At 38.4% G+C, this 14,029-nt stretch overlaps 1 protein-coding gene across 26 annotated transcripts in view; it reads left to right on the top strand.

Moving 5' to 3' along the window:
* LOC144318534 (uncharacterized) overlaps window positions 1-14,029 on the top strand; it is a 49,851-nt gene that overhangs the window by 18,717 nt on the left and 17,105 nt on the right. For 6 of the 26 annotated variants that reach the window (XR_013384527.1, XR_013384539.1, XR_013384528.1 and 3 more), the window contains exon 3: window positions 13,106-13,338. The exons of 11 other annotated variants lie outside the window; for them this stretch is intronic. Coding sequence is in view for 3 of the 15 variants with exons in the window: in XM_077905564.1 (XP_077761690.1) it covers window positions 13,247-13,338 (92 nt within the window). In the remaining 12 variants the exon portion in view is untranslated. 9 more of the 26 variants (XR_013384534.1, XR_013384529.1, XR_013384531.1 and 6 more) reach the window with 4 other exon arrangements.

Genomic DNA, 14,029 nt, shown 5'->3' with positions numbered 1-14,029 from the left:
TGAATGCATTTTTTCTTATTTTCCTGTTTTGTGTGTTGCATAAATGTTATAAATATCCTATTATTAACAATTATTTGATTCTTTTGGGCAATCTACTTTTTTTTTTTTTTTTAAGTAGGACTATCTCTCCATTTTGTTTGGAAAGGACTTTTGTTTGTTTCTTTTTTCTTTTTTTAAGATTATATTTATTTATGAGAGACACACAGAGAGAGGCAGAGACATAGGCAGAGGAAGAAGCAGGCTCCTTGCAGCAAGCCCCATGCAGGACTCGATCCCAGAACCTTGGGATCCTGACCTGAGCCAAAGGCAGACGCCCAACCACTGAGCCACTCAGGTGCCCCAGGACTTTTGTTTCTTAATGTTCCTTAGACCTGTAGGAAGCAAAAGACTAGCTAAAGCCTATGTAAAGCCCTGTGTTGCGACATTTAAGTAAAGGTTATCTCCTGCCTGCATTGTTCTGGCCAGCAGTCTGATGTGTGGGATGCTGAGCTAGCGTTTGAGCCTGAGGAAGGCCTTGGCCTTTTAAATATCTGAATCAATCGTAGAACTTAGAACCCAGGTGACTTCTAGAGTGCATCATTCAGTCCTCTTGCCCATATTTACTGAGGAGTTTGGTATTAATTGGAGGGAAGAAACCCTCCACAGAACCCATAATTACTGAATTTGCACCTATTGTGATGTTGGGCATTTTGCATCAGAAAAGCCATCTTCCCCAAAGCTTGTGATGCTGTTATGAGAGGTAATTCAGGGAGTGAGAAATAGTTCCTACTTAATTTGAAGTTACTGGGATTCTTATTACACTGAAAGGCATAAATCTGTGTCTTGGAGCACGGGGCTTTGGACATTTGTTCCTCTCACCCTCATACTTTCAAATATTGCCAGCTCATCTAGGCAAACTTATTGCTATAATATGGATCTTTTGCTCCATTTCATGCAGATTCCCCATAATTCTCACATATACATATTCCTATTCATCTCTGAATCTTTGCTGTTTTTCCTCTGACTAGAAACTATTTTTTAAAAGATTTTATTTATTTATTCATGAAAGACACACAGGGAGAGGGCCAGAGACATAGACAGAGGGCTATGCAGGGAGCCTGCAGTCCCTCCTCCTGCAGGGAGCCTGATGTGGGACTCCATCCCAGGACCCTGGGATCATGACCTGAGCCAAAGGCAGATGCTCAACCACTGAGCCATGCAGGTGCCCCTAGAAGCCATTTGTTATGCCCTCTCTACCTATACTAATCTACTCAAGGAGTTTCCCTAGGTAAATCTCTTCAAAATGATCTTTTTACTTTCTTGTTTCCATTGGATCATAATGTTTGTAATGTACATTTTATAACATATGGATTGTTTCATATATATAAATGTTCACTTCCAAAATAATTAATCCAGTATTAATTAAACACAAAATTATTTGACTTAACTAACTTTATAAAATAAGTGAAATCGCTATTTTGATATACGAATTTTTAAAGACTTTAATTTTTAAGAGTTTACAAAAGATGTTACATACTTCCTTAATTAAACATTTGTATCAAAATAATTTAGCCGCCTTCTGGTGGTTTAGGATCAGAAACATTTGTTTTTCCCTGCTATAAATTACCCCAAGACTGTTATCAATTGTTATTATTTGAGGCATAAGCATCAAAAAAGACCTCTATTTCCCATTTAAACCTCTGCTCCTAAGATTTAATCAATCATTTATTCAGTTAGTGTTTATTAATCACTGTATTTCAGTATTATGTTACTTAGGAAAATAGTAGAGCAGACATTAATCTCATAGTACTTTTGGGCTAGCATACTTATAGTCTAGATGCTAAACCAAAATCACATAAATAAAAATACAAATTCAGACTAAATAAGCTCCAAGAAGAAAAAATAGAGGAGGGATGTGAGGGAGTAGGTACAAAGATAACTGATTTAAAATGATGTGTCAAGGAATGCCTGTGGAGAGAAGGGACATATGAGTTGAAACCTGAAGAATAAATAAATTTTTGCCAGAAAAAAATGTGGGAAGAGCATCTCAGCCACAGGGAAGAGCATGTACTAAACCCCCAGTGTGCAAAAGATCTTGGCACATTTATGGAATGAAGAGAAGCTATGTAGCAGGGGAGCTGTGAGTGAGGGAGTGATGTGGAGTTGATAGGGCCGGATATAATAAGGTCTCTTTGGCTATTTTATAGATTTAGATTTTTCCTAAGTGTACATGGAAATAGTGACCAGGAAAGTAAGAAGATGTTACACATATTTTAAGATCTCTGGCTGCCTAGGTTAGACAGGTAAGGGAGAAAGTCCCTGAAACAAGTGGATTAAAAGGTCCAGGTAGAGGTGCCACAGAATAGCCCTGGCAGCAGAAGTGCTGAAAAGTAGACAGATTCAGGTTTGACTTTGGAGGGATGAGTAAAGGATTTTCTGATGGACCTGATGTGGGGGTGAGGGAGGAGAGGTCAGTGCTGACTTACATTTCAGGGCATGTATTGGTCCACAAGCTCTTCAGGAGCTTCCTGGGTTTACTCTGGGGCCAGCCCCCATACACGGAGGGCACAGTGAGACCATGCGGGTCACTTATTAAACCAAGCAATGGAACTTACAAACAAGGCTTGTCTTGGGCAGCCACAAGGTGAGTAGATCTCTACACTGTCCCAGCAGAATCTTAGAAGTGTATATAGAGGCCTTAACTGGATTCAGTCATGTATCCTGTCTGGATGGTCTCAACATGACATCATTAACTCAAAGCTATGTCCTTGGGCCAGCCTCTGGGAGCAAAGAAGGCAAGTGGAACACACATTCCAAGGACAAGGGAGGGAGTGAAGAGCCTCTGATCGCTGGGGTCCAGCTCGTGGGTGAACCCCAGTCACATCTTCCCCATGACCAACAGCTTCTGTAAGAATACATACAAACAGACTGTAGAACCAGCAGGCATGGCATTTCTTGATTTAACCATTAATCTGTCACCTGAAGCCTCACTTTACTTACTTTCAGATCCGTGGTGTTATCACCAAGGTTTGAGGCTCCTTGAGGTCTGAATTCTAGACACAGGAGCATCCAACTGTAGAGCTTAAACTCTTTGACCCTGGGGACCAACGCTCATACTTCTGAATCATCTTAAAGTGCTGTTCTCAGCACAGAAAGTAGGTGCTTACCAAGTTGATTTTAAGTTAAATAAGTATGGTTTAATTTATGCCAGCTGCTTCCTTGAAAATTTCCTAGATGATAAGGATTATGTTCTATAACCATTTTTCACTCTTCTTAATGGTGGGCACATCCATAAATCTTTAGTGAATTTACCCGGACCCCTAAATTTGAAGCACATGTTCACTGTTTGTCCTCATGGGATATTGAAAGTGGGACAGAAGAAAGAAGACTCATGAATCTCAATGTGCATCACAGCAAGAATTAGGCATGCATGCACATTATCATTGCTCCTGGCTCTCTTTTTGGGTTCTGCCCAACTGTGGAGAGATTATGTTCTTATCTTCTTTCCCTGCCACTCTGGAAATTGTGCAGGGCACTGTTAAAGAAAAAAAAATCATTCCGATACCTGTTAAAATAATAAGAGAGACTTTATTCAGGACAGTTGTGATAGGTGTCGAGACTTTCATAATAGGAGAGAGTGCTCAGGCTCAACTCTGAATACAACAAGAACAAATGAAGGTGTCTAGCCAAGAGGCAGGTGAAGGGAGTCAGTAGATGGAACATTTCTGAGAGGAGACAATAAGGGCAGGGAGCATTCTTGCTGAATCTGGTAGTGTCTGTTAGTCAGACACTGTGTGCAGACACAGGAGTCAGAGACTCCTGTAGAGTCTTGTGAAGGCAGGCTGGGGGGTCATCGATCACCTGTTGGATGGTGAAGGATGAAGAATCCGGTCTGAGTCTCTCTAAACTGACTTAACAGAATTCTTGCTTAGACAGCAATGCAGGCCTCATTGAGGTCAGGAGACCTCATTGAAAGGGGGCTATGGGGAGCCTGACTCAAATTTTGCCAAGGAGGGTTTTCATCAGCAGGCTCTGCCTGCGGGGGCATGAGCTTGTCATCCACAGCTGTCAAACTGGCGGAGGAAGTCTTGCATGCAGTCTAAGGTATTCTCCAAACAACATTATCAGTAATAAAACTGACGCCGTTACCTCCAACTGTTAGATTGTCAAGTTTGTTTCTCCAATGGCTCAGAACTCAGGTGGAGAACAGAGACTTTACTGATAATTCATGGGCTCTCCAAGAACCCCAACATATATGTCTAGATATGCTGATGCGCTTGTAACTGTGATCTCCTAGAGCGTAGGAAGAGAGAGTTAAGTATAGGACAACATTATCACCAAATTGTACCAGGCCCTATGTTAGGTTTCTTAGACATATTATTTCATCATAGTGATACCGAAGAAGTCAACAGCACCATAAAATCCATAGAGGTACCAGATATTGTGTTCTAGCTTTTCCTTAAAAATTAATATTAGATTAATTAACATATGGTGTATTATTAGTCTCAGAGGTAGAGTTTGTTTTGTTTGTTTTTAAAAACATGTCAGCTAGTCCCAGGTATTAAAAAGGAGGACCCCAAAATTTTCCATACCTTCTATTATTGCACTCATCTCTGTCATATTGTGCAAATGAGTGTCAGTTTGGGATTTTATATACTACTCAACTTGACATCTCAGATGGAATTTTGCTAAAGTGTAATGCCAGGTAAATGCAAATCAGAAACTTTGTGCAACCAACAGTTCATTTCACTTATTCTGGAAAAAAAACCCAGGAATCCTCTGTAGACTACCTTCATTGCTTTAATTATCCTTATTTAAGATACATTTCAGATTTTCTTGAAAATACCTTCTCTGAAAATTATGTCACCAAAATGAGGTTTCTTAGAATATAATATTGAGATGATTCAACATGGGACCAAATTAAAATACAGCAAATGATTAGACAAACTACTGTCTTAGAGAAAACAATTAGCAATGATTTGGACTATTAAAATCATTACAATTTTTTCCCACAATTTTATCTTTTCTCTGAGAACTATTTCCTTCCCTTTCATAATTGCAAATGACTGGTTTCCCACTTTTGTGCTTCCTTTCTGCAATATTTTGTTTGCTGACTCAAGATGCTACCCTTCCCTCACAGGTCCTTCTGGGTTCTCAGAGCAGCCTTAGACATAAATCATTATTATGTATTGAAAGTATTAACATTAGCTTAGTCTTTACTCAGTAGATTCATGTCTAGGAATAAAGTCAGTTCTAATACAATCATGTTCCCAAGAAACCTTGCGTTATTAAGAATCACAAGTAAGAATGATTATAGGAAGGGAAGTTAGAGCCTCAACAATTTCAGAGTTACAATTACAAGATTATATTTCCTACAGGAATTTTAATCAGACAGGTATTTGGAAACTACTAATAATTTGTATTTATAATGTAAAAATTAAAGATTAATCTACAGAAACAGAAAAAAAATTAGATAAAACATTCTGAGTAAGCCCTGTGCATTTGAAATGAGAAAAATGAATGAATTTCTAGGTTACCATTGTGTTAATAATTATTATAACCCATGTGATACTAAAGACCAGATTGAAACTAGATGTTTGAAAAATACATTGTCAAAGTTAATTATAACATTTGTAACTGGCAATGGTTTTTAATTATAAGTAAAAAAACAAAAAACAAAAAAGTAAAAAAAACAGGGAGGGAGGGGGCTTAAGAGCTGTATGTAAATGCTTGACATTTTATTTTGTTTATTTTTAATTTTTTAAATTTAAATTCAATTTGCCAACATATAGTATAACACCCAGTACTCGTCCCATCAAGTGCCCTACTTAGTGCCCATCACCCAGTTACCCCATCCCTCACCCACCTCCCCTTCTGCAACCCTTTGTTTCCCAGAGTCAGAAGTCTCTCATGGTTTGTCTCCCTCTCTAATTTTTCCCACTCAGTTCCCCTCCTTTCCCTTATAATCCCTTTCTGTATTTCTTATATTCCACATATGAGTGATATGATGATTTTCCTTCTCAGATTGACCTATTTCACTCAGCATAAAAGCTTCTTATAATTAACAGCAGTTCATGTATTAAAAATCAGGGTCATCATGAAAATTGCAGTGGAAATGAAATTCTGGTATAGCTCAAATAAATTACAACAAATATTATACATATATATATATATATATATATATAGCCATTCATTGCAGCACTTTTTATGACAGAAAAAAATAAAAAATAACCTAAAATTTCAATAATAGGAGATTGACTAACTACATTTTTGTAAATCCCTATAATGTATGTTTGTACATGTAATGCATGTATTCATGGTATATTATTGACAAAAGCTTATTATAGAATAACATGTACATCATAATCCCATTTTTGAAAATTTATGTTAATTTTCCATTGAAAGTGTCTAGAAACACACATAATGAAATCTTCAGACCAGTAATCTAGTATCCCTTCATTTTGCTTGTCTCTTTTCTATAATCAATATAGATTACTTGGCTAAGATTTATAATTGGAACAATTATAATTAATTAATTATTTCCTACTTAATAAGTAATTGTAAAAGAAATCATGTTCCCTACAGTACTACAGAAATTGAAATAGAGCTTTTGGAAATGGAAAAAAAAAACCCTCAGCCATAATGACAAAATTGTTTATAAGTGTCTTATAACTTAAGTTATAAGACACTGTCTTAATAACTGATCCAGCACAACATTATTATAGAAAATCTCTGAAGGACAGAATGCTGTATAGCACTAATCAGTGCATAGTTTATAGAATGCATTTAAGTTGAACTACTTAAATTCTATTTTTTTCTTAAGGGAAATTAAAGAAATATTATGTAAATAGAAAAGTATATTGTTAATGTTCTCCATAATTGAAAAGCCAAGCTAGAAAGAAGGGTCAATAAATGTGGTGTGGTATGGTGGCTTTATATGTTAGCATGAACTTTTTATTTTTATTTTTTTAAAGATTTCTATACTTAGAAATTTCTATACTTAGACTACTTCTCTACACCCAACGTGCGGCTTGAACTCACAATCCTGAGATCAAGAGTTGCCTGTTCTGTTAGCTGAGCTGGCCAGGCGCTCCACGCACGAACTTTTTAAAAACAATTTGACCCTCAGTTTTTTGGCCTTTACCATACTCTAGATTTGGTGCCATGTGAGCAAGACAGGATGCCTCACCTCTAACATCTCACTAGCTAGTGAGAGAGAAAGAAACATCCAGAACTTCACGATGTGTTAAGCAGAGCGATTGAGTCTAAGTGCTGTGGGAGCAGAGCCAGCAGTGATGAATTCAGCCTGAGGTGGGAGATTTCCCTGAGAAGGTGAAATTTGAGTTCTGCAAAGAATGAGCAAGACTTACTAAGTGAAGATTGTAGAAAGGGCTTTCCAGGCCTATGGAACAGCAAGAGCAAAAGAACAGAGTGTGAGATGTGTCATGGGAACACCGGTTATTCAGAGGTGTGGGTAGGTTTGTGTCATAGAGTACAGATGAGGGGATGTGCAAGGAGCCAATCAGTGCAAACCTTTAGCTATGCAAGTACAAAATGGGAGAGGCTAAAAAAAAAAAAAAAAAAAAGACATGAAATCACAATTCTGAAAATAAAGGTGGATTGTTTCTGTCACTTAAAATCTGTAGCAGAAAGAAAAGCAGAGTTTATTGAGTCCCTATTGTATGCCTTTATATCTGCTGTAGCATTCAGCCCGGATATCAACCTTAAAAGGTAGATTGCTCTCAATTTACACCTGAGGAAATGGACACTACAGAAATCACCCTAATTTCTGGAAAGATGAAGTGTAGCAGTAGGGTTCAATCAAAGTTCACACAACTCCCCAAGCTGGTACTCTTCCCATTATACCCTTCAGTCTTTCTGAAACACCCGACTCTCCTATTACAACAAACAGGGGGACTCATTACCACACAGATCACCCCCACCACTACCACCATCCCCAAATAACCTGGTATATTTGGAGTTAAAAATCAACTGAAGAGAGATGAAATGTGCATGTGAAAACTTTCTAGATCATTCTGCCCTATTCAGCATCCCTTATGGGATTGTCACTGTGATGTGAATGCAGAAATTTGCTGCTTTGAAAGCCTCGATATTTCCCCATTGTAGCCCACAGCTGTCTGAACACGGTGGTGTTTCTTGAGCTGGCAAGGGGGGAAAAAAAGAAGCTCGTTTTCTGCAGTGTGTGAATCTGCACAAAGGTATTTATCACAAACAGCTACTCTCCCCTTTACAAAGGACTGATTTGGAATTCAGGTTGGTTGCGATGCCACAGGTGTTTTGGATTTGGATGGCAGCCTCTGAGGGGGGCCTGATGAGCTGTGTGTGCTGCCTGCCTGGCTGCACATTTGCCAGGCTGAGTAAGCCCATTCATCCGGGAGATGGCCCTGGAGTTGAAAGATGTGAGGCCCAAATGCCTTGTCACTTGAGTTTGCCTGTTTTCCTTTTTTCCCTCCTCTGCTCCCTGCCAGGAGTCTCCACAATGTAGTACTTCAGGAGGAGGGATGAATGCCAGCATCTGCCAAGGCATTAAGATACAGATCCTGCTTCTTCAGTTGACTAGATTAACATATTAAACAGCCTGTTCTGTTAAGATGTTTTCAGCTAAAATTAGTATTTCCTTTCTTGTTATGCTAGTTGTGATTTCACGGGGTTGTTTATCTCCTGGCGGAGCTCCCTCCCGTCTTTCTCTGCTCTTGTCATCTTCCGCACTGCTGCCAGACTGATCTGCTGTAAATGAAAATCTCCTCATTTTTCTTCCCTGGCTTAAAATTGGTGCGAAGTGAACTCATCCTTCAACGGTCAGCCACGCTGGGCCCCCCCATGCAGAGGGGGCCACTTTCTGGTCTAGCCAGAGCCTGTGCATACCTCACAGAGGGGGGTTCGCACAGTATTTGCAGTTGTTTGTTCATTATCACTTTCTCTTTCTAGTTGATGCTTGAAGGAGCATGTCTTTTTTCACTATTTTAGTATCAAAATCTCATGTGTGGCCAACTCATCGTAGGTACAAAGAAAAGATTCGCTAGAAATATTAAAGGGTTAACTAAGTAGTAAATGAATTAAAAAATATTAAAAGAGCGATTGGTAGTTGTGAGAACCTAGCAGAAGGTGAAGGGGGGAGGAGCTGGGAGGAGGCTCTTATCCACTGTAGCACCTGATAAAGGGTAATGGAAATGCCTGGAATTTCCTTAAAGTGACATGTTTAGGGGCTCCTGAATGGCTCAGGGGTTGAGCGTCTGCCTTTGGCTCAGGGTGTGATCCCGGGGTCCTGGGATTGAGTCCCACATCAGGTTTCCCATAGGTTGCCTGCTTCTCCCTCTGTCTTTGTCTCTGTCTCTGTCTCTGTCTCTCTCTCTCTCTCTGTCTCTTATGAATAAATAAATAAAATCTTTTTTTTTTAAACTGACATGTTTAGATAGTAGCCTTTGAAGCAAATTTTCCCTGTTTTTAGACAATTCTTGGTGTTGATTTGAATTCGTGGAATATCTCAGGGGTTGTCAGCTTACAAGTGTGTACAGAATGCTTTATGGTGATAAAAATGAGTACAAGATGAGACCTAAGAAAATGTATGATTAATAGAGAACATGGTTTGTGTCTAATCCCCCTTTACCCTAGAGCTTTGTGGAAGGATCATCCTATTTTATGGATGATACTTAGGATTTTTAAAAAATCCATTTTTCTTAAGATAACCCAAATGTCGAAACTGCCTTTCTTCTGAGGCTTTTATGGTTAGTGAAAACTCCAGATAAAGCAAAATTATTCAATCATATTTTATAGATCTCTCTGAATTGCCTTTTCCTTCCTCTAGAGGACTATCTAAGAGAAAATTTTCCATTTTTTCCTACCCAACATTTACTCCATTTAAATAATAGAGAAAATGGTAGGGTGTACTTTAAAACATCAGTGTAGATGGGAGACAACATTTCCAAATTAAATATCTTAAAATTTAATTTTAGCTAGTTGTAATAATGCGTAATCCTATCAACATGATGTATGTATATTTAACATATACACATATATACGTTATATACTCATATATATGACAAGCAATTGGCAAGTTGCAAAATAGATATTCAAAGGATTACTGGTAAAAGAGTGTCATACAGCCCAATCATTTGAAAATGGCATGAATTATATACAGGTAATAACATTTTAAATTGGTGATAACTATAAGACCTTAAGTTATCCCAACATTCCGTGAATGGGTGACGGGCACTGGGTATTATTCTGTATGTTAGTAAATTGAACACCAATAAAAAAAAAAAAAAAAAAAAAAAAAAGTTATCCCAACATTCCTGAAGTAAGAGAGAGAAACATGATATTTGATGATTGGTACCTAAACTTCAAAGTCTTCTTTAACCATAATTTGAATAATTACTCTCTAATTTAGAGAAATTATTTTGTGTCTTGTTAGTACCTCTACATTCTTCAGCCAACTTTTTTTTTAAAGATTTTATTTATTTATTCACAAGAGACACACAGAGAGAGGCAGAGACATAGGGAGAGGGAGAAGCAGGCTTCTCATAGGGAGCCTGCTATGGGACTAGATCCGAGGACCCCGGGATCATGCCCTGAGCCAAAGGCAGACACCCAACCGCTGAGCCACCCAGGCATGCCTTCAGCCATCTTTTTAGAACAAAGAGAGTTGAGCTATTTATAAGGTAAGTTAACATGGACACTAAGGAGAGAGTTTATTATTAAGGCCTAGAGGTGACTGAGTGGAAAGACATGGGACCTGAACCAAATTCATCCCCAAAGGGTCATTGATGAAACTAACTTGAAAACAATCAAATTAGTTTTACATCAGATACATGAATGAATGTTCTTGACTTAAAGGCCTTGTTTCCAAGAAACATGTAAAAATGTCAAATTTCTAGCTTTGCATCCTTTTTCCAAGAAATCATGGCTCACTATGCCTTTCCTTTGAGATGAGGATTCATATGTCCATGGGGCCCACTCAACCTCTCATTTAAGTCTCAATCTGAACACCAAAGACTAATAGTTTAATTCCCCAAACAATCCTCTTCTGTTCCGATCTTAGAAGGAGCATCCTTCACTCAGCTCTCAGGCCAAAAACTAATATGAGTTCATCTTGATACTTTCTGCTTTCTTACCTCCACATCTACTCCAGCACTTCTTAAATACCTACTAAACATTTCTTAAATATTTTCTCCTACTCCCACCACTGCCTTAGTAGCAGCTACCATGACCTACTGCCTAGGAAAGAGTGTTAAATAGAATGGCTTTCTTCTCCGATTCCTTGTGCAAACTCCAGCTGAGCTGTCTTTCTGAAATGCAGATTCAGTTATGCCATTCTCCCTCTTAAAATCCTCCAGTGTTTTTGAAATTGTTTTTAGGATTAAAAATAAATTATTAAATATAGGTCAAAGGCCCTGAGTGGCCTGGCTTACCTCCCCTTTCAACTCATCCCATCTCACTGAGTCCTTCACACCTACCAAGCTACCTCTCTCTCTCTGGACCTTTGAACTTGCTCTTTTCCCATCAGGAAAGCTCTTCTGTCTCCTTGTCATCCAATAAACTTTTATTCTCCCTTCAAATTCCAACCTAGCACCCATGATCATGACCACTCACCCACTCTCATAGCACTGTGCAACTCTCTCTAATGACACTAACTATAATTATAACTTTAGATCTGTCACCTTTACTGGGCTCTCTCTAAGCTTTTTGAGAACAGGTACAACGTCTGGTTTTGTCCTCTAATGAGTCTTCAGAGCTTAGCCCCATAGTCAGCATGTTCTGCATTGTCAATATTTATTGAATGATAGTGGACCTATTAGCCAGTACTGACATTAGAGATAATCATTTTCTGAGTAATGATAAATATTCAGAGAAAGAAAGTTTTTAACATAAGTGCACTAAATAGATCTGTACTTTTATTGCCCATGTATGGGGTTGTCAATGTACTTCTTGCCTTTGTTTGTTTGTTTGTTTGTTTTTTTACAGACTTTATTTATTCATGAAAGACAGAGAGAGAGAGAGAGAGAGAGGGAGAGGGAGAGAGAGAGAGAGAGGCAGAGACACAGCAGAAGGAGAAGCAGGCTCCATGCGGGGAGCCCTATGTGGGACTCGATCCCGGGGCTCCAGGATCACGCCCTGGGCCGACAGCAGGCGCTAAACCACTGAACCACCCAGGGATCCCCTACTTCTTGCCTTTGTATCCATTCAGCAGACCTTGCACGTTTGGATTATTTGGCTTATGTTAAGTCTTGAAATATATTTTTGTCTGCCTCAACTTATTATACATTTTAATTTCTCAGAATTGAAAGGTAATTCTCAGAAGTGTCAATCACTGGGTACAATGGATTCATTAAATGACATACATGGTATGGGCTTGAGATTTAGAACCAGATCTGTTTGGCTTTGATTCCTAGCTCTGCTATATATTACATATGTAAACTTGGGCAGTTGACTTCATATCGTCTGTAAAATGGGTTTTATAACACCTATCTCATGAGAAAATATAATTACAACTCTTCCTATTTAATAGGTACTGAATAAAAGGTCTTCATTATTCTTGCTGCCTTATCTTCCTCCCAGATAATCTGCATAGTTGCAAAGACATACCAATTAGATTACCACCCCTACTTTATGTTCCATCCAAATGAAATATATGTTTTAAAACTGAACTGTAACTGAATTGGAGATAGAGAAAAAGGATGAAAGGAGGACAAATATGCCGATCAATAGCCATGAGCACCCTAGGTTAATGCCTTGTAAATGAGCAGAAATAAAAAAGTGTCATTTCTTTGATGTAGTGGTTACCTGAGTTCGGTTTGCTTTTAATTTGCTCAAGTTATTAATAAAAATCTCTCCTTTCAGAGTAATTAGTTGTGTTTATTTGCTTCTTAGAGGGAAGGTGTTGGAGGAGTTCGTCAAGGAGATGAGACCTCTGGTTGACTTGTGAGCTTGATTCAGCAATGAGTCTCCTATACCCTCGCCTATACCCTATACCTTATACCCTAGGAATGTATGGACTGCTCACTGTTCCCACCATGGGAGCCCGTTTTCAAGGATGCAGTCTTGTGAAAGCAATGTGTTGTTGAGACCATCTGGACTGAATAAATGACTGAACCTAACTTCTCTGCAGTTTTAGGATTCTGGAGGGCAGGTGTGGAAATCTATCCATCTTGCAGCTGCCTGAGACAAGCCTTGAATCAAGTGCCCTTGCTTATTAAACCTGCCACCTACCTGTGTGGAGTGGTCTGTCTCTTTGTTCCTTCCTCATCAGCTTGGAGCCAGTTTCAGATTTCATCCAGGAAGCTTCTGAATTTCCAAACCAACTGAAGGATGCCTTCATGTTTTGTGCCGTAATTCCTTTCAGTATGCTCTTTTAACTTTACTTACTTTAAATAGAAATGATAAAGTAGATACTGCAAACATAGTAATCATGTTAACTCCTACTTTAGTTTAAAATTAAAAGCATGGCAAATGCCTTTATGAGAGTGCTCTTTGATGGTGAGGAGACTGAGGTATTATTGAGATGTCTAATTTTATTAACAAACTATGCAGCTGAAAACAATATCATCAATCATTTTTCTATTCTTACCTTTAGGGAAGACTGTGCCTAGACCATCTCAGCAGAAAGATAGCCTGGCTCATTGTTTACAAAATATTGTATGTCAAAGACACTTTTATGGATCAAAGCCTGGGGAGCTTTGCTTTTCTTGGTTCTTTTTCTTCCAGAAATAATCATTACCTTTCTATACCTATTGGTTAGCATGTGACTATGAAATATTGTAGATGGATTTGTTAGTAAAGGGGGAGCATAAGATTATTCACCAACCAATGAAAAGTATTATAAGACCTAATGAAGTAGTACACCTCTGTCCTCAGAGAAGAAATAATTATTAAGTATGAAGTCAGTATATGATAAAGGCATTACCCTTTGACCTTGTGTTACCTATTATTTTAAGGTAATAAAGATATGGATGTAGTTTTCACAATGAAATAATACACATATGTGTTTTAAAGATGTATCAATGGGCTATAAAACTCTCTCTTCACAAGCATT

The sequence above is a fragment of the Canis aureus genome, chromosome 8 (genome assembly GCF_053574225.1).
Source record: "Canis aureus isolate CA01 chromosome 8, VMU_Caureus_v.1.0, whole genome shotgun sequence".
NCBI classification, from domain to species: Eukaryota; Metazoa; Chordata; class Mammalia; order Carnivora; family Canidae; genus Canis; species Canis aureus.
Note: the sequence above shows the minus strand (reverse complement) of the source record. Positions and strands in the feature narration are given on the sequence as shown.